This window comes from Protopterus annectens, chromosome 2.part2 (genome assembly GCF_019279795.1).
Source record: "Protopterus annectens isolate FY-2018-M chromosome 2.part2, PAN1.0, whole genome shotgun sequence".
Taxonomy (NCBI): Eukaryota; Metazoa; Chordata; order Ceratodontiformes; family Protopteridae; genus Protopterus; species Protopterus annectens.
Genome location: NC_056730.1, coordinates 481,041,262 through 481,062,347, shown reverse-complemented (window position 1 = coordinate 481,062,347; position 21,086 = coordinate 481,041,262). Strand labels below are relative to the sequence as shown.

Sequence of the window (21,086 nt, the reverse complement as noted above, 5' to 3'; positions counted from 1 at the left end):
TCCTGAGTATGTCCTCCTTTGGATGAGATGCCTAGTAACAATGAACCTGTTTTTCAGCTTGCCACCCATTCCCTACTGCAATATACCAGCTTACCATTTCTTTTAATGTAACAGACAATTTATTCAAGGGCAACAGGCACTGAATTTGCAAATGAAACACTTAAATATAAAGTTGTTTTCTAGCAACAAACTTTTCATTGGTTTCAGATCTCTTTAATGTAGAATTATTCAGATGACTTACATCTGCAGAGATTCTGCATGTTAATTGATATTGGTGGATTGCATGACAAAAGTTTGAGTGGCCCTTTATGATTGAAATGTTCTGAATTGGGCAGTTTGTCATTATTGGTTCATATGATTTGTTTAATTGCTTAAAGGAAAACTGTTCAGAACTATATATTTAAAACACACTAACATGTACAAGGGATATAATTCACTTATTATATAGTATAATTAATACAATCAGGAAAGTGAAGCAAAGAACTTTTGCATGGTTCTAAAATGTGTGCAAAGAGCCTATGATTTGAAAATAACCCAAAGGTAAACTTACCCTGCCACTGGCCAGATGTATTTTCTTTGAATGTGGGTTTCACTGCTGTTTCAGTGAATGTGGGGTTTCAAAGGTAAAGAAGTTTTAATGCTAAATCTGTTTTCATTGTAAGACTATTGCTTTGTTTAGGTTTAGTAAATGTCTATCACTGTTTGTGCTATAAAATTTGAAATAAAAGTTGCAAATTAAATCCAAACATTTGTAATCATTGTAGAAGTAAAGCATAAAACAGTATGCACACAGAGATTTGAACAGTGTCTATGGCAAATGGGGAGAAATAGCCAAGTAATGGGACACTGGAATGGCTGTGTGGGCAGGGCTCTGGGTTTGCACCCCCCCTGCAAAAAATCCTGCGGGCTCCCTTGGATGCAAGCACATATGTATCAAGGAGATGTTTGCCCTAACCAAGAAACTCAATTCCCTGAACCATCTTTGGTCCCTGGGATCTCTTCAAATGGTTGCAGACAATACCATAATAATGTGGTATACCAACAAGCAAAGGGGAACCAGGTTGTACGCCCTTGCAGACTAGACATGTTAGCTTGGGATATAGCTTCACAGCATCCTACATTCTGTCAGAGCAAAACTGTGTGGCAGATAAGCTGAGCACGACCAGGGCAGACCCTCATGAATGGAAACTAGATATGGGGGTCTTCTAAAATTTGACCACCTGTGGGGAGTTCAAGTGTACCTCTTTGCGTTCGCTCTGATCAACTGTCAAAATTCTGTCCCAAGACTCTATGCAAGAAGGCCTGGAAGACGGATGCCTTTTTTTTTCTTTTGTTTGGACAGGAATGTTCATGTACGCCTTTCCACTAATATACAGGGTACGTCTGAAGATTCAGAAGGAATCCCCCAAGATCAATGTGATGACTCCCTTCTGGCCCAGACAACAGTGGTTCTCTCTTCTTTTGGAAAAAGCCAGGGGCAATTACCACAAGCTTCCTCACAGAATGGATCTACTCACACAAGAACAGGGGTATTTGCTACCCTCAGACATCAATCATCTTCAACTGACTGCTTGAATGATAGGGTCTTAATTATTTTAGGCACCTATTTTCTGAGGACATGCAGCAGGTACTAACAGAGGCAAGAAAGCCTGCTAAATAGAAAATCATATATTAGTAAATGGAAAAAAAATGTTCTAGTTGGTGCCAACAATGTAATCAATTTCTATTCAGGGCTGCTAGTTCTCTACTTTTACAATATTTGTGACAGTTGTTATCCTATGGCCTTTCTTATTCCTCTATCAGTGTTCACTTACCAGCCATTACAGTGTCTTCCCATAGATCCTCCTATCAAAGCAGTCACATATGTCAGAATGTTCTTGAAAGGGGTTTTCCAGAAAAGCACTCCAAGTAAACTGGTGGCTCCTTCTTGGGATCTTAATTCTATGATGGAGAAACTAACATTTGCTCCATCTGAACCAGCTAATCTGGCTGATTTGAGGATCTTAACACAGAAAACAGTTTTACTGATTGCAATGACCTCTGCAGGAAAAGTATCTGCGTTACAAGCTCATATAGTAAGGCAACCCCAACCTCATTTTCTACAAGGACAGTTTTTTTTTTCCAGAACTAATCCTTCTTTTATGCCTAAAGTGATATCGTAGTTTACTTTAAGCTAAACTATCCATCTCCCTATTTTCTTTCCTAAACCTAAAAATGAGGCAGTAAGGATACTTCATACCTTGGATACCCACAGAAATGCAGGTACTGTCTTGACAGAACTAAATCCTTCAGATCATCAGATCAATTGTTCATTTTTTGTGAAGGTAAGAAGGGACAACTGGTGTCAAAACAGGCGATTTCCAAATGGGTGCCTAAGGCTATTAGCTTTTGTTATACTCATCATTACCAATATATTCCAGGCAGGGTCAAGGCCCAAGGGCCTTAGCTTCCTCTAAGGCTTTTTGGAAAGGGTTGGTATATAGAAGTAGTATAGAAACTGCTACTTTGTCCTTTCTGCATAGCTTTACAAAGCACTGTAGGCTGGATTCCTTCTCTTGGTCTAGAGCATGATTTGACAGAACCATTCTCTTTAAGCTCCTGGACCCTTCTTCCTTCCACCTCCCAAATATAGTTAGCTATGGTAATCTAGCCATATAGCTAAGGGTACTGCAGCAGTAATCAATATGAAGAACATAGTACAGTTGTGCAAGTTTAACTTACCATAACAGCAGATGTTAAAATAATCACTGCTGCAGTAGACACTCCAACCTCCCATCCCCCTTATTTTTGGTGTGTTTTTTATGCCAGGGTGTGGGCAATAATTTTTTTGTTACTCCTAGCCTTGTCCTTTCAGGACTCAGCCTTCCTCTGAAGAGCTTTGCACACAAACGTGTCTTTTAGTCAGCTCAGCTCTAGACGCTTGAGAGTTTGAATGAATGAAGGTGCCCTGAAGCTGTGGAAACTAGATGGTTGAAAGATCACTGTAACACTAGTGTTAGCTACACAAGGATAAAGCAAACATTTACTGTTATGGTAAATTCAACTGCAGTAACATTCTCCCAAAAAGTACAGTTTTGTACCTACCATAAATGTAGATGTTCGAGGATCCACATTGCTGCAGTCATAACCTGTGGGTAGTCCGCTGTCCTCGGTCGGCCCGAATACCAAAGTGTTAGGCTGGCATTGGTCATGGGCGCTCAGAACTGACGTCAGTATGCAGTAGTACTTAAGCGCATGACCGACGCCATATCCTCAGTCTTTCTTGCCCCAGATGTCAGAAGGCCTAAAAAGGAAAGGCCATAGCCAAAATAGAAATACCCAACAACCAACCTAGATAACATAATAAGAACCCCAACAGAAACACAGCAACCCCAAACTATAGAGGGGAAGGAGGGAGGGAAAATTGGACTGCAGCAATGTGGATCCTCGAACATCTACATTTATGGTAGGTACAAAACTGTACTATGTTCTTCGTCTCACATTGCTGCAGTCATAACCTGTGGGTAGAATCCCAAAGCAAAGGTAAAGGGAGGCTGGCAAACTAAAAGCATTAGGAGCTGCCAACATGCCCTGTAAAACTGCAGTGGCAAACCCAGCCCTAGACTTAGAATAAAGAGGGAGATGGTAATGTTTAGTAAAAGTGTGCACTGAACTCCAAGTAGCTGCCTCCAAAATATCCTTAGTAGCTACCCCCCTTAAAAAGGCAGTAGATGTGGCGGAAGCCCTAGTGGAATGAGGTCTGATCCCAGCAGGAACATCCTTTCCATGATGAGAATAACAAAAAGAAATACAATGGCCAATCCACTTAGAAATAGTTTGCTTAGAAACAGCCTTCCCCTGTGAACCCAAAACAAAAGAAATAAATAACTGTTGAGTCTGCCTGAATTCTTTAGTTCTGCTCAAATAATAGCGTAACTGCCTGTGAATATCCAAAGAATGCAAGACTTTTTCCCCTTTATTTTGGGGATCAGCATAAAAAGTAGGCAAATGAATAGACTGGTTTAAGGCCACATTAGAAATAACTTTAGGCATAAAAGTAGGGTTAGTACGCAAGGACACCCTATCCTTATGAAATATCAGGAAGGGTTCAACTGCCATGAGAGCCTGTAATTCAGATACTCTCCTAGCAGACGTAATGGCCAACAAAAAGGCAGTCTTCCAGGACAAAAACTTCAACTCAGACGTAGCTGCTGGTTCAAAAGGAGGTAAAGTAAGCTTTTCCAACACAAAATTGAGATCCCAGGAAGGCGTAGGAGCTCTATGTGGGGGTCTTAGGTTCTTTGCCCCTCTAAGAAATTGTTTAAACAAAGGGTGAGAAAATAAAGGAGGGTCACAATCATAGTGAGCAGAAATGGCTGCAGCATGAACTTTCACGGAGGAGAAAGACAAACCCTTGTCTAATAATTCAGTAAGGTACTGTAGTGTAAAACTCAAATTAGGCACTGAAACATCAAAGCTCTTTGCTGTGCTCCAAAGAAAAAATCTCCTCCATTTATCAGCATAAACTTTTCTAGTACTAGGCCGTCTGGCTTCCAAAATGACATTCAAAACTTGTTGAGGAAGCTGAGACCCCCCAGGATCTAAAACAGAATACGCCAGGCTGTCAGATGCAGGGACTGTACCCTGACATTGAGAAAATGATTGCTTGCCTGGGACAACAGGTGTGGAATTGGTGGCAAAGGCCAAGGAGGCTCCTGTACTAAACTCCTCAGCAGAGGATACCAGTGCTGACATGGCCAATCTGGTGCTATTAGAATCATGCAAGGCTTGTCCTTGTCTGACTTTCAAGAGTACCTTGGGAAGGAGAGGCAGAGGAGGAAAAGCATAGACGTGAAGGTTGTTCCAACTGAAAGATAGAGCATCCACTTTCCAAGCTTTTGGGTGAAACATCTTTGTGCAAAATTTTGGCAGTTGGAAATTTAGTGGAGAAGCGAACAGATCTATGTCTGGAGTTCCCCAAGCCACTGTCAACTGTTGGAATACATGAGGATCCAATTTCCACTCGTGGGGATCCACAATTTGTCTGCTCAAAACATCTGCTAAGGAGTTCTGTGCTCCTGGCAGAAACCGTGCTTGAAGAGTGATGTGCAAACTCAGAGCAGTCTCCCACAAAATCATAGCTTGTCTGCAAAGAGGGTAAGAATGGGTTCCCCCCTGCTTGTTGATGTACCACATGACTGTTGTGTTGTCTGTTTGAATCAACACCTGTCCTGGTTGAAGTAGATCCTTGAAGGCCATCAGGGCAAATTGGACTGCTAACATCTCCATGTTGATATGCAAATGCTGTAGTCTGGGGGGCCACGTGTCTTGAATCCATTTCCCATTGAAGTATGCTCCCCAAGCCAGGTCTGAGGCATCCGTCGTTAAGATCTGACTCGCCTCTGGTCAGGTCACAGAGAGTCCCTTGTTTAGGTGACATTCCTGAGCCCACCACAAGAATTCCTTCTGGATGCAAGGTATTATCTGAATGACAGTGTCCAAATTGTGGCAGTGTTGAGTTCATACACTTTTGAGATACCATTGTAGCTTCCTCATATGCAGTTTGGCATTGGGAAGTACCAGAATGCAAGATGCCATGAACCCCAAGGCTTGAAGGACTGCCCTTGCAGTCAGCCTGGACATTAGCGATAATTGCTGGAAGTATAGGTGAAGATTTCTTTGTTTGTCCGGGGTCAAAAAGGCCATCTGAGAGGCTGTATTCAGTCTCACACCCAGAAAGCACATGTCCTGAGAGGGTACTAGACTGGACTTTGTTTCGTTCACAGAATACCCTAGGCACCTGAAAACTGCCATTACATACTGTAGATGTTGAAGTAACTTGACTTTGTCTTGAGAAAGAATCAGGCAATCGTCCAGATAAGGATAAATTTGTATTCCTCTCAGTCTTAAGAAGGCTATCACAGGAGCCAGGACCTTTGTGAACACCCTGGGCGCAGTAGATAAGCCAAAGGGCAATGCAGCGAACTGATAATGAAAAGTACCAGCCCGAAAACGCAGGAATCTCCTGCAGCTGGGCCTGATAGGAATGTGAAGATAAGCCTCTTTGAGATCCAGAGTTACCATCCAGTGATCTTTGCCTAGCAGAGGCAGAAGTTGCTGTAAAGTTAACATCTTGAACTTTGGAATGTCTAGGTATGTATTGAGAATGGACAAATCCAGAATTGGCCTCCAAGTGTTTCCTTTCTTTGGCACAAGGAATAGGCGAGAATAAAACCCTAGGCCTACTTCTGACGGAGGTACCACCTGGATCGCCCCCATTTGTAAAAGTAAAGAAATCTGTTTGTGAGCCTCCAGCCTTTGCTGAGGAGGTACATCTGGCATGCCTTTGAAAGGAGGCAAGGTGTGAAAATAAAACTTGTAGCCTTGATTTATAATGTCCAACACCCATTTGTCCTGGGTGACCAAAAGCCAATTTTGTTTGAAAAGTGCCAACTTTCCTCCTAGAGGAGCTGCCAGACAGAAAGAGTCTGGCAGCTGGAGATACAGGTCATTGGGTCTGTTTACGAAAAGGCTGACCCCTGCCCTCACCAGAAGATTTTGCAGGAGAACTCCAAGTCCTAGGTCTGAAAGAACCCTGAGCATGAGCTCTGCCCCTACCACGTCTAGACCTGCCCTTAGACTGAAAATCGGAAGAAGGGTAAGACCATCCTTTTGCAGGCCAATTCCTGCTAAACTTAGGGGGCTGCACTTGTAAAAATTCCTTAACCGTCTGCATGGACTTAGCTTTGTCTTCCATTTTTTTCAAAACTGACTCCACAGGAGAACCAAAAAAAACTTCAGATTGAAGAGGAGCATCCAAAATTCGAGCTTTAACATGCTCTGACAAATTTTGATCCTTAAGCCAGGCATGCCTACGAATAACTGAACCAGTGGCAGCCACCCTGGAAGAAACCTGAAGAGCATCGAAGCCACACTGCAAGGAATGCTTACCAACCTGATCTGAGGCATGAACTAAGTCCTGCAATTCCTTACACTCTATGCCCTCAGCTAAAGCATCTACCTTAGATTTCAACTGACCTAACAGAAAGTTCTGATACTTCAGCATATGAAACTGGCAATTTAAAGCCCTCATAGCTAGCGTGGAGGAGGTATACACTTTTTTATCCCACCTATCTAAAGCCCTAGAATCTTTATCCAGGGGTACTGGATTCTTAACTACAGAAGCCCTGATACCCTTAGGTCCTTGACTAATAGTTTCCGGGTCAGCTCTAGGACTCTTATACAAATATTTATGAGCCTCTGGAACTCTGTAATACCTGTCTGGCTTGACAGGGGCAGGGGGTAAAGAATCAGGATTAAGGGAAGCTTCAGAAAAAACATCCTGAACAACATCTAAAACAGGGGGAATAGCCAAAGGTCTATGTTGTGGCAAAAACTAAAATTCCCTAAGCCTCTTACGAGAATCTGAAAAATCCTGACCTTCCCACTTGAAATGCTCCCTCATGGAGTGCAGGGTTTCAGAAAAGGAAAAATCCTCTGGAGGAGAAGCAGAAGGACAGGAATCCTCTGCATCCGAATCAGAATAGGGAGGAAAATCCTGAATGTCCTCAGCTGAAGACTCAGAGTAATCTGAGGAATGCTCCAATCCCTCCACATCTGTCTCCACCCTAGGCCTCTTGTCTGGAGGGGGCATAGAACCCCTGATTAAAGTAATCAAATCCTCTGCCATTTTCAACATATGTTTTTTAGGAACAGAGCCCGAAGAACTAGGGCTGATGCCTGTACCAGAAAGACCAGGTCTAGCTTTAGCAGGGCCCTTAGTGACAGAAGTAGAAGGCCTAATAACCTTTTGTAATGATGGAACTACAGAAACTTGAGAAGCCCCCTCGGCCTGACCTAACTCCTGAGAGGCCAATTCCTGTAAAATTAAAGGTTCCCCCTGTGATTCAGCCGAGACCTCGGCTGGATCCACAGATTCAACCGTAGTTTCCATAGAACCGGCGTCCGCAACGGACAACTCATCCTGTTTAGACTTTAACGATTTATCTTTTCGCTTCTTTGCGGTAGCGGGCGTCGGAGGATCCGACGGCATGTTGTAGTTACACCGCTTACCGAAAACAAGCCTAGCACAATCTAATCTGCGTTTAATGGTGCGCTTATTAAATCTAGCGCAAAAGCGACACCCGACTACGTCGTGCTCAGGCCCCAAGCAAGGAATACAGAGAGTGATAGTCCCTATGAGGTATCTGTTTCCCACAAGAAATACAATTATTAACTTTTTCTGACATCCGAATTAACTGAGGCAAGAAAAGACAAAAATATTCCCCAACGGGGTACTTAGCCCAACTTGGTCTTCGGTCTGAAACTCGAAAAACGAAAATTTCAGGACGCCGAACGGCACTTGCAAACGCTGCTTCTGCTTCGGACCATGCGGCAAGAAAGACTGAGGATATGGTGTCGGTCATGCGCTTAAGTACTACTGCGTACTGACGTCAGTTCTGAGCGCCCATGACCGACGCCAGCCTAACACTTTGGTATTCGGGCCGACCGAGGACAGCGGACTACCCACAGGTTATGACTGCAGCAATGTGAGACGAAGAACATCTGTGCAGTTCATTCTTTCTGGTCAAACAAAAATACCAGTCACTACAAAAAGCAAAAGCAGCAGAACTCTTAAATTTAAACATTAAATAAGCTTAAATACATGAACCAGGAAAATGCCCATAAGCAGCCATAATCTTTCAACATGCCCTAATGAAAAACATAACAGGAACCAGGAACGGTTTCTCAGAAAAACAGACTCTAGCTGTCAGTCACTACAAATAGTATTTCAAAACAATAAAATTTCCTCCTGCTACATCCTCTTCAATTGTTAAATCTGCACACTCTCCTAAAGTGTGTACTGGAGTTGCTGCATTTCATCATGATAGACCAATAAAAATAATTTAGATGACAATGTTATAGCTCAGAAAAACTGGTCACACAATAGATGTACACAAACTCAGCCATACAGGGTAAATTCTATACCAAGCTCTTACCTTTGGTAATCCCATGGACGCCATAGCCCTAAGCCACTGCACTGTGTTGTCTGTATGTCGAAAGTGAAGTCCAGAACGCTTGGTAAACAAAATAAAAACAACAGGGCTCATTATTCTAAGGTTATTACAATTAAAAAAAGGTGTAGGAGTAGTACATTAACAATATTGCAGTAAAGTTACAGAGAATACAATACAAACCCAAAAATGCAGAAAAGTTACTTTACTTCAAGTACTGAACTCACTAGTGCTTCAACCACATCTAGGAGTAAAACTATTCTGCACGACTATTTTATATAATTGTGAAGTTAAAATCAATCACAAACAGTATTAATTATATGAAACCAAACATGCTTCGTTAGTAAATTCATCAGGGACATGTTAACCAAGCAATCAATACACATAATCCCAAACTCTTATTCCTAAAGACAATTTAACAAATTGCCACATGAAACCTAAACACAGTAACAAAGTGCTTGAATACGAAGTTGTGTGTGCATTACACCTTCATTATGTCTAATTTACTGTGACTGTAACTGTGGAATTTGTATATGCACTTTGAGTTTAACGAACAGGCTGCTACATAAGCAGGATTTGCAGAACATCCCCTCTGGGGATGTGCTCTGAATTTGCAAGATATTCTGCAACATGTTCACCTTAGGAACTACTTTACAGCTCTTAAGTGAACACTTTAATACTACTACAGCAATATTTTTCCAACAAAGGCTGTGTGTGGGGCTATGCTCCCCGTCACAGTTCTTAACCCTCCATCTTCAAAGAACATTACCTCCCATTATGTAGAAAAAAATGGCAACACATGGATCACTTATCAACAGCTTATTAAAACAAAGTAGGTATCTCACCAGAGAGTTGAAATGTGTTAACTTATATGTATAAAGCTTTTTTGATGAATCATACATAGATAGCTATTCAAAAAAATCTTAACATTTGAATGTGTGACAGAGCTATTCACAGTGTGGAACTGTGAGAACCAGGGGATTTTTAAGACTCAAAATGAAGAACATTCCTCTTAATGAAGTACACATGAAAACTATGCTCCCTACCATCTCCACATCATTACTGCCACTCTGAGGTTGCTGAAAATGAGACAAGGGAATATTTTGTTTCGGCCCTGAAGCACAATCTAAGCATAACATGCTGCATGGTTATGGGAGGAACAGCCTCTTTGCAAAATACCACTGCATTAACTGTGTGTAACTGTGACCATCTTTATAGAATGCATCAAGTAATCTGGACCAATGTGGCATACTTTGATCATACTGTGAATTATTTCACAACAAACAAAAATGCTGGAGGGATAGGTTCCTGACCCAGAGACTCTACCCAGACTCTGGATTAGACTGCCCATACATGTCAAGCAGAGCACCTCTTCAAAAGGAACCTTGATGATTGGATGGGAGAAAGGAAATTCACCCCAGGGATCACGTCGGTCTCCCTGCTAGACAGGGGTCCAGGGAAGTAAACAGTGTGGGAAGAAATAGCCAAGGAATTGTTATGGCTAGGCTTGTATAGGCCCTAGGGCCGATAGCCTAGTACCAACCCATGAACCTATGAATTCAAATGCCTTGGAGCACACTGTCCATACCCCGTCAAAAGAAATAAGACGTTATGCACTCACCATAACGTTCCATCTGAGTAGGTAAACTTCATTTGCCTGCAACCTGTGGGATACGGGTCCGATCTCGGATCCGAGCCGGCAACTTTACAAAGCTTAGATCCGAGCTCCTAGCTCCTCCCCTTACCCATAATCCCCTGCCAACCCTGATTGACCTCAGATCAAGTTTGCCCGCAAGCACTATAGTGGATAACTAACTACATTATCAGAAATGGTACATCACTATATGACATGAAACACATCTGAAGGTCAGGGGGACGGGGGGGGGGGGTTGCAGACAAATGAAGTTTACCTACTCAGATGGAACGTTATGGTAGGTACATAACTTCTTAATCTGAAGTAGTTAACTTCATTTGGTCTGCAACCTGTGGGACAGAGTCCCCAGCTACCTAAACCTTGGGCGGCCTTCATGGAAGGATATTCCGGAGCACTGCAGAGCCAAAAGAAGTTCTCCCTCTGGAGGTAATGTCCAATTTATGATGATTGATGAAGGTATGAGATGAGGCCCAAGTGGCTGCTGAACAGATATCATCCAAGGAAACCCTGGATTTAAAGGTGGCAGATGTAGACATAGCCCTAGTTGAATGGGCACAAACTCCTTGAGGTACGGGCCTGCCATAATTTTGATACGCTGTAATGATACACTGTGAAATCCATCTCGATAAGGAAGCTTTCGAGACTGGTTTACCTAGATTAAATTTGGCAAAGGAGACGAACAACTGGTTGGATTGTCTATGACCAGATGTCCTATGAATGTAAAATCTAAGTTGTCTGTGCACGTCCAAAGAATGTAGTCTGTACTCCCCTTTGTTCTGGTAGTTAGGAAAGAAGACCGGCAAATTGATAGATTGGTTAATATTAGATTCAGAAACTACCTTCGGGAGGAAGGAGGGAATGGTCCCGAGGTAAACCCTATCCTTGTGAAAGGCTAAGTATGGGGGTTTCACAGAATGAGCTTGCAATTCAGATACTCTCCTGGCTGAAGTAATAGCCACAAGAAAGGCTGTTTTCCAAGACAAATATTTGAGGTCTACTGAAGACACCAGTTCTAAGGGAGGGGCCGTCAGGGCTTGTAATACCAAGGTCAAATCCCATGGAGGTACCGCTTCCTTTATTGGAGGTCTAAGAAGAAAGGTGCCCTTTAGGAACATTTTGCACAATTTTGTAGTAATCAAAGGACCCAGTTCAGTACTTACGTGATAATGAGAGATAGCTGCTAACTGAACCTTAACCGTAGAACAGCTAGCTCCGCCATTAAAAAGACCTAAAAGAAAGTCCAGCACCGCAGGAAAGGGGGCTGTAAAAGGATCCAAATGATGGCATTCTGCCCAGATACAGAAACGCTTCCATTTACTACCATAGACCTGCCTAGTGGAGGGCTTGCGCGCTGCTACTTGGATAGTTTTAACTGGAGAAGAGATACCGGGAGTCCTAGCTACAAGTGGAACTGGAGCAGCTTGAGTAAGTAAGCTTGAGGCTGGCCAGGTCGGGAAGTGGGAGCCCCAGGGGGTGGGAGATTAGATCCGGAAGGGGATCTAGAATCTAGGGCTGATTCACTCGATGAGACAAGAGGTAAGGGAACCAAGCTTGGCGAGGCCAGAATGGGGCAATGAGGATCATCCTGCTCCCCAACCGACTGGCTTTCTGAAGAAGTTTCAGCATGAGGGGAAGAGGAGGGTAGGCATAGAGAAGACCGGGTGGCCAAGCATGCACCAAGTCGTCCATCGGGGCTTCCCCTGCAGGGGGAATGAGAGCGAAGTAATTGTTGCATTTCATGTTTGAGGGAGATGCGAAAAGATCGCAACAGAGCTGCCCCCAAATGGCAAAAATTTAACTTGCTACTAGAGGATTGAGGGACCACTCGTAAGGTGAAAGGATGGTGCAACTCAGTCTGTCCGCCAGGATGTTGGTCCGTCCCGGAATGTGCATTGCAATGAGAAAGTGGTTGGTGGAGATCGCCCATTCCCACTCTCTCATGGCTTCTCGACAGAGTGCGTAAGACCTGGTTCCCCCTTGTTTGTTGATATACCATACCACAGACATACTGTCTTTCTGGACTGCAATTGTTCCTACAGGCAGAAGGCTCTGAAGTGCTTGCAACGACAACAGCACTGCCCTCATCTCTAGAACATTTATGTGCAATAAGGTCTCTGAATTGTTCCACGTGCCTTGGACCATCCTGCCCGAATAATGCCCCCCCCCCAAGACGAGAGGCATCCGTGGTCACAGTGGCGAGAGGGGGGCCGTGGCAAAGGGGCATCCCGCATGGAGGTCCGGTGATTGAAGCCACCAAACGAGAGCCCTCTTGCAGGCCCTGCTGAGAGAAATGGGGTGACTCAAGGGGTACTGATGAAGGGGCCATTGGACTTGGAGTCCACTGTAAAATCCTCATGTTCAGACGCGCCATGGGAAGAAGGTTTATTGCAGCTGCCATGGACCCCAGGGCCCTCAGAACCAATCCCGCCGGAGGTTTTGAAGATTGAAAGATGGCCCGCACATGTGCCCTGAAAGTGTGCAACCGGTCGGGAGTTAAGAAGACTAGTTGCCTGTTGGTGTCCAGTCTGGCCCTGATAAAATCTATCACCTGAGTCGGGGTGAGAGAGGACTTGTCTGAGTTTATAGTGATCCCTAGTTGCGGAGCAAGGTTGAGGAAGTAGACCCTGGCTAAGCATAGTAGATGCCTTCTTGGGGCGGTGAGGAGCCAGTCGTCCAGGTACGGGAAAACCTGCATTCCCTGGAGTCTCAGGTGGGCCGCTATTATCATTGCTAACACCTTGGTGAACACCCTGGGGGCTGAGGTGAGACCGAAGGGAAGGACCCTGAATGGATAATGACTGGCTCCCAGCCGGAAGCGGAGAAATCCCCTGGATCGTACGTCCATCAATATGTGGTAGTACACGTCCTTGAGGTCTATCGAGCACATCCAGTCGTTCTCCCGCAAGAGGGGGAGAATAGATTGAAGAGTGACCATCTGGAACTTTTCTTTGGTTACTGACAGGTTTAGTAGGGAAAGATCGAGGATGGGCCTTTAAGTCCCCGTCTTTTTTGGCACCAAAAAGAACCTTGAGTAATAACCTGATCCGGCCTGGCCTGGGGGGGACGCGCTGGACAGCTCCTTTTTCTAAAAGCTGCCGAACTTCTGCAGCTGTAGCCTCCCTCTAATTGGGTGGAACATCGGAGAGGTGTTCGGGAGTGTAGGGAATGTAAGAAAGGGGAATTCTGTATCCTCTGGATATGATACGAAGCACCCAGCGGTCTGTTGTAATGGACTCCCAAGCTGCCAGGTGCCTCGAGAAGCGCCCCCCGACTGCCTCCAGAGTGGAGCAGTCGAGCAACCCCTCAGGGTTGCTGCGTGGGCCGATCAGAGAAGGTTTCTCTGAAACCAAAGTTTTTTGGGCCCCCTCTGCCTCTAGGGTGGTGTCCACCCTGTCCTCCTCTGCCGCGGAAGGACTGGGAGTCCGGAGCGGACTGGGACTGTTGCGACTTTCGGAACCACATCTTCTTCTGTCCCTTTTGGTTCCTGGAGAAGGACCTCTGGAGAGCAGAGAAGCGGACTCTGACGGCAGACAACGTCTTCCCATCCTTTTCTCTCTGGACTAAAGTCTTGCGAACTGTCTTGCCAAATAAGGCAGAACCATCAAAGGGGGCATTCGCAAAGGACGCCTTGAAGGGTTCCGTGAAATCACAATGTCAGAGCCAGGCCTGATGCCTCATAACTAGGCCCGCTCTGCTGGCTCTAGCGGCTCACTCTGTAGCGTGGGATACAAGCTGCATAGAGGTGTTGGTTATAGACCTAAGAGTGGCCATGCGAGTGGAGTACAACTGATTGTCCTCCGCCGACATGGACTCGGAGGGGGGGGGTGATGCAGCGTACTCTTTAATAAGGTCTCGCTGCAGCCGAATCACATGTACCATGTAGTTCAGAGACCTTACAGCGAAGGTCGCTGAACTAAAGACTGGCTTCCCAAGACGGTCCATCGAGCGAGACTCCTTGCTCGGGGGATGGACCGAGGGACTCTCTTGGGCTAACTCCCTCTTGGTGGCTGCCGCCACCAACATGGCATCTACGGGGGGTCCCCTTGCTCCAATGGGACTTCTCAGTGGGGGGGGCTTAGGATTCTGTCTGGATGTTTGGGGACTGGCTCCACAGTGTCCGGCTCCTTCCATGCCCTAGTGGTAATAAGGTCCAATAAGGGGTCGGCCAGAGGGGACACCCAAGAGGTAGATGGGCCTGCTTCGAATGCCTCCAGGAACACAGATTCGTCAGAGGAAGCCTTGGGGGCGGACCCCCCCCCCCCGATCCTAAGCATTTCCATGATGTCTCCAAAGGAGACATCCTCCGGGGGGGGGGTGACCTTGGGGAGCCTTCCCCCTCATCCAAATCAGTGTCTTCTGTCAAGGACTCGGGGGAGTCCACGTGCCTCCTCTTGCACTTTCGCTTGTGAGGAACATCCTCGGGGGGGCTGTCCGAGGATGTCTCACCAGCCACTTCTTGTTTCAGGAGAACAACCTGAGACGTCAAAGCAGGCTGTCCCTGTGGCCTGGTGATGGAAGCCTGACCCAACCGAGAGGGAGTGCAGGACGGAGCCGAAGCAAGGACCGGGGGCCTGGATGCACTCAACAGAGCCCTCTCCACCACATCGAAGGCCGAGGGAGAGCCGCTCTCTCTGGGATCGGAGAGCAGACCCTCGCCCAGATCCGATGGACGGATCGGAACTAGCGCCGAGAGCATCGGATCCGAAGGACCAGTGTGCTCCGACCTGGACGGAGCCGAAGGCACACCAACCCCCTCGGATCCGAAGCTCAGACCACGGCTCCGAGAGCTTGGATCCGACAAGGAAGGATCCGACAGACTCGAAGGAAGAGTCGGAGCCGAAGTACCAGATACTGTCGGTGCCGACCCACCCCCGGCTCCAACGTTGCCCGACACCAAGCGCTCTGAACCCAGGAAGCGGGTCGGAGAAGGAGCTATCGGGGCAAAGAAGGGTGTTGAGTGGGGGGGGGAGGCAGGAGCACTCCCATCTGCATCATCCGGTCCAAATCTGCATCCGAAAGGCTACGGGTGGATCTCGACGAGGCCACAGAAGCTGGCCGGAAGTGCCACCTCGATGACCTCGACGGAGATCGGGTCTCCTCTTCCTCGGGTCCTGGGGAGAAGCATGGAGACAGGAGCCGAGAAGGAGGAGACCTAGAAGCCCTGGAGGGAGAAGCCCGCTTAGCCTGGAGGGCCGAAGTGGAGGCCTTGGCCCACCGCTTGTGGTGCGTCTCCCTCCTCTTTTCTTTCCTGGCCTCGCTCTCCTCCGGCGCAGGAGCGGGGGGAGAGAGGCAGGAGTGGCCGCCACAGAAGCACCGGAGGCTGAATCCGGGGGCAAGAGTCCCGCTAGGATCAGCTTCAACCTCCGGTCCTTCAGTGCCCTGGGGTTAAACGCCACGCAGATAGAACACCCAGAGGAGAGGTGTTCAACCCCAAGGCAGCAGACACACCGAGTGTGGCCATCCGCTGGGGAGAGCTTATGGCCACACTCGGTGCACTTAGAAAATATTGGTTTTGGGGCCTTAGACATATTAGCTAAAAGAAAACTCACTCAGTAGGCCCCAAACACACTAAACACACACACACAGACTACGACCAGCGAGGGATGGGGAGGAAAAATTTGACTGAAAAATTTAAAGAGGTTATATAAAATAAGGTTATAACAAGGGAAACCTAACTAACACAACACACTCACACAAGTTTAAGGAGAAAAATTTAAGAAACAAGGACTTATCTGACCAAAAGACCAGGAGCTCGCAATCTAGCTGCTGTTCAGAAGCGCAGCAAACTAGATCTGAGGTCAGTCAGGGTTGGCAGGGGATTATGGGTAAGGGGAGGAGCTAGGAGCTCGGATCTAAGCTTTGTAAAGTTGCCGGCTCGGATCCGAGATCGGATCCGTATCCCACAGGTTGCAGACCAAATGAAGTTAATTACTTCAGATCAAACATTCTAGATCTGGTCCTCACCAACATGTCATCTGTTGGCCCTTCGTTAGTTAAAACTGACCACAAATCAGTCATCTTCAAATTGACACTAACATCAGAACTTACAAAGGGTGAAGTCCAACTAAAAAACTTCACCAAGGCAAACTATACACACCTAGGTGAAGGTATAAATGCATTCCAAGTCCCACACAAAGCTGAAAATAGTACCTACGCCAAAGGTTACACTGTACAATTACTTGCATAAGTGTATAAACTCAGCTGCACCAGACAGAATCAAAAACAGAGCCCCAAGTAAAATCAAGCTGCCATGGTGGACTTGCAGCTTGAACAAACGCTACAATAAATGCAAAAAGTTGCTGTCCAAGAAAACAAGGACCCAACAATGGAAAAGCACCCTCCTCAGCCTTAACATGCTTTTCCATTGTTGGGTCCTTAACAGGCAAATAAGACAACTTAAAATCATTCACGAGCTGTTTTGAGACACCTAGCAAGTACTGCCAAGAATAACCATTAGGCCTTTTACAGCTATGTACATAACCTAAAGGATAGGACCCAAGCATGTGCAGAACTAGTGATCAACGGTATCACACACACTGAACCCACAGAGATAGCGAACCTGCTAGCAGATAGGTTTGGCAAAAATTTCAGTCCCTTATCCTCTCCTAACTTATAACAACTCCCCCAACACATCTTGCATATCTGAAGACCTGGTCCTCAAAGCCCTGTCCAATGCAAAGAACATGGACACTATGGGACTAGATGACATCCCAGGCTGTCTTCTAAACAGGCTAAAACATGAACTAGCATCACCACTAAGTTACCCTTTTCAATCGTAGCCTAACCATAGGATTTGTTCCTGCAAAATGGAGAACGGCTACAGCTATTCCCCTCCACAAAGGTGGCCTAGCAACAGACCTGGGGAATTACAGACCCTTAAGCCTGACCAGCCTCATCTGTAAGGCCATGGAGCATATCATTATGGACCTCAAATAAAGACATAGGTGGCCTCCAAACCCTGGACCCTAGCCATTTCAGCTTTGTGATGGGCAGATCCTGCCTGTAAAAGCTGGTGGCTTTGAAAATGTGACCAAGGCCACTGATTATAGCAAATCGAGCACACAGCATACCTCGACTTGGCAAAGGCTTTCGACACAATCCCACATTCAGGCATTACCGATAAATTTAGCAAATGGAATGTAAACCCCTTCGTTGTAAGATGGGTTACCAACTGGCATACAAACCGGACATACTATCAAAGTGGGTGACTCCACATCAACCAACAGATCTGTTTATCAGCGGGGTAAGCACAGGGGTCAGTGCTGGGCCCTCTTAGGTTTGGTATATACTTCTGAGAAGTTCAGGTCAAAACTAAAGGGTTGTGGCTGACTAAGTTTGCAGACGACTGCAAACTAGTTGCAATCATTGAATCCTCAAATGATGTCAGTATATTCCAGGATGGTCTCACACAGACCAATGGCTGGTGTATTAGTCACAGTCTCAAACTGAATTCCAAGAAGTGCATCATCATTCCCTTCGGTACAAGCAATGTCTCTTCACACTATCAAATCAACAACAATAAACTAAATACCTATGAAGTGGTAAGGGACCTGGATCACAGGTTAAACATGACCTTAACTTCAACCATGTGTCTACCACTGTAAGGAAAGCTTTCCACATAGCTCACTTGATTAGTAAAGGCATCGCCTCAAGAGCAAACCCCCCCCCCCAAATACCTGGCACTTAACCGGCCCATAAAGGAGTATAAAGCCCCATTTGGTACGCACTGTACTAAGCACCTACAGCAATCAGAGAGGCCTTGGAGGTTTCTCCCAAAGAAGATCAAGGGCCTCCAGCATGTGCCTTACATGGACCGACTAAAATCCCTGTCACTATACTCCATACCATATAGACTTCTTAGGGGAGACTTATGCCTGGCCTACAGAGCAACCCAGGACCCAACCCTAATGAACTTACTGCATATCTGTAAATCAAATGGGTCTAGGGCTGCGCATTCCAGGGACTTAAATATGGCCTGCGACATGCTGGAGTGACAGATTTATCTCCCAGTGACTGCCACATCTTTGGAACATGCTACTAATTCATGTGAAACAGAGCACCTCTATGACACTATTCAAGAGGAACCTGGATGAGTTCTTACCAGGGATAGCGCCCACCACCCTCCTAGACAAGAGCAGTCATCACTAAATGCAATCTTGGGTATTGACTAGTACTTCTACGGTATTACATTGGGTTGAAATGGCTAGGCTTAAAATGACCTCCTGGTCGAAAGCTTACTAATCTCCTATGATCCTATGATTATTTAAAACTATTTTTGATATCTGCACATCTATCACGAATCATGCTCGAAAACAATTCAACTTGAACATGAAAATACAAGAAAAAAGGGTTGCAATATTTTGCAGGAACATTGCACCTTAAAAAATGTCTTATTTTGATATGCAGTAACTTTTTTTTTAGTTTTCTTTCTTTTTTTTTTTTTGATATGCAGTAACATTACAGATATAAAAGTAGAAAGGTGTGCAGAGGTGGTACAAGATTCCGAAGCACCTCAGTGTGCCCCCAGCATAACTAGACTCTGGGGTTAAAAGCAGGCAAATATGACATAAAACTAACAGGTTTGTGGTGCAAATCATCATCTGTGACAAAATATCAAAGATAAATATAACATTTACATGAGAAAATTACACACACAGGTATAAGTTTCCTAGGTCAGCAATCAGCATCGGTTAAACTTACTTTTTTCTCTATATGTACCATTAATGGAAAAAAGGCAAGAAACATAGTAATTTTTTAAGTCCTGCTTTCTGCATTTTACATAATTTTCTTTTTGTATGAATTCACTAGATCGTGTCTAAGTAAAAAGAGTGGGTGCAACATGAAAAGTTGTACTTGGAAAAGTAGCTGACATACACAGTTCTATTTTAGGCAATACCTCCCACACTGCCACTACCACATCACGTCATTAGCTGCTATAGCTCAAGCTCCACTGCTGGACTGCTGATGTGTGTCATAAAGTTACCAATCAGGCAGCAGGAGTCTAGCTTTTCTTAGTTACTTCTGATGTCATAGTCATCCAGGTACCAATTCCAGTGAGAAGAAATACAAAGTCAGTGTCAGGGTAGACAGCAACTCGCACATCATGTCTTAACCTGAAGACGTGAATACATATACTTCTAATGAGCAGTACAGGAAATGGAGCAAACTATAAATGCAAGATGACAACTACTACTGAAAGTTATTTTATTACTTGGGTAGAATTCAGAGCTTTTTAATTATATTCTAATTAGAATTCTAATTAGAAATTCACTGATAGAAAATGCAGAAATCATCAAAGCTGAAGAGCAATCTTTTCTTCCACAAAAAAAGGAATGAATTTATAATCAGAGAACTACACTAAGTTATTTTAGTTCATTTCGAGATTTTGTTAGCTCCTGCTGAGCCTGCACCCCAAAGCAGATGTGGCTAACATTCTCCCCAGTTGCCTTCCATAAACCACATCTTGTAGCCATATCTCAGAGAGAGAGACTGCAGATGCAGCCATTACTTCTGTTGAAGTCACATGCAAATATTATGTACCAACAAACTAGCACAATAATGTGCGACAGAACAAGCATACCAGTCTGATAATTGAGTATTCATTCAAATTTTAATGCAAACTATGCAATTACTCCAGATCACTGAAGCACCAACTCTTACACTGGGAAATTACATGGTCGTGAAAGTTTAAGTTTAAACTATGTCTGCATGACTTAAAGTTGGAGCAAATCATTTCAAAAAGCACATGCTGCCTTACCAAAGGCACTTTTCCTACAGCACAAAAACGGCAGCTCTTGTTCATAGGTGTATACTAGGCTAATGGCCCTGGAGCCTTTGCAAGCCTAGCCCATAGGATTACCCTGGCATTGTGCCACCCGACCTTAGTTCCCCACTGCCTCTGTCAAGTAGAGCCACTGGAGTGATCCCAGAGGTGAATATTCTACTTCCCATCCACTCATCAAGATTTCTCTTGAAGATGGCCAGTGATGTGCTCTGTTTGACATGTATGGGAAGTCTATTCCATAGCATGGTAAGTCTCTGGGTTATGAACCTGTCCCAGCTTGTTCTGTTGATTGTGGTAATGAGGTTGAGGTCTATGGGGTGTGTGGTGCAAAGGGCTTAGGATTTCTTTAGATGTAGCATTTCTAACAGCTGGATCAGACATGGATTTGTAAGTCAAGCAGAGATTGCCTCTAAGTAGGCGATATGAGACAGAGAATAGTTGGGGTTTTTTTGAGTCTGTCCATATAGGACACTTTTTAAGGCCTAGGATCCTCTTTGTGAGGTACTTTTGTGGCCTTTACAGTTGTTGCAGGTGTCTAGTGAGGTACATGCCAAATGGGGCATTGTACTTGATGACTGGCCTAATGAGGAAAGAGTAGAGGGAGACAATGACCTCTTTCTTTCTGGATGCAAAACCCTTAGTAATGAGATGTGCC

General features: G+C 45.1%; 1 protein-coding gene across 1 annotated transcript in view; it reads right to left on the bottom strand.

The window, feature by feature from the left end:
- IQGAP2 (IQ motif containing GTPase activating protein 2) overlaps nt 1-21,086 on the bottom strand; it is a gene marked incomplete in the record, with an annotated part of 4,327,392 nt that overhangs the window by 3,057,755 nt on the left and 1,248,551 nt on the right. Inside the window, 1 exon segment of the mRNA XM_044063965.1 lies at nt 8,979-9,056. Coding sequence (XP_043919900.1) covers nt 8,979-9,056 — 78 coding nt within the window.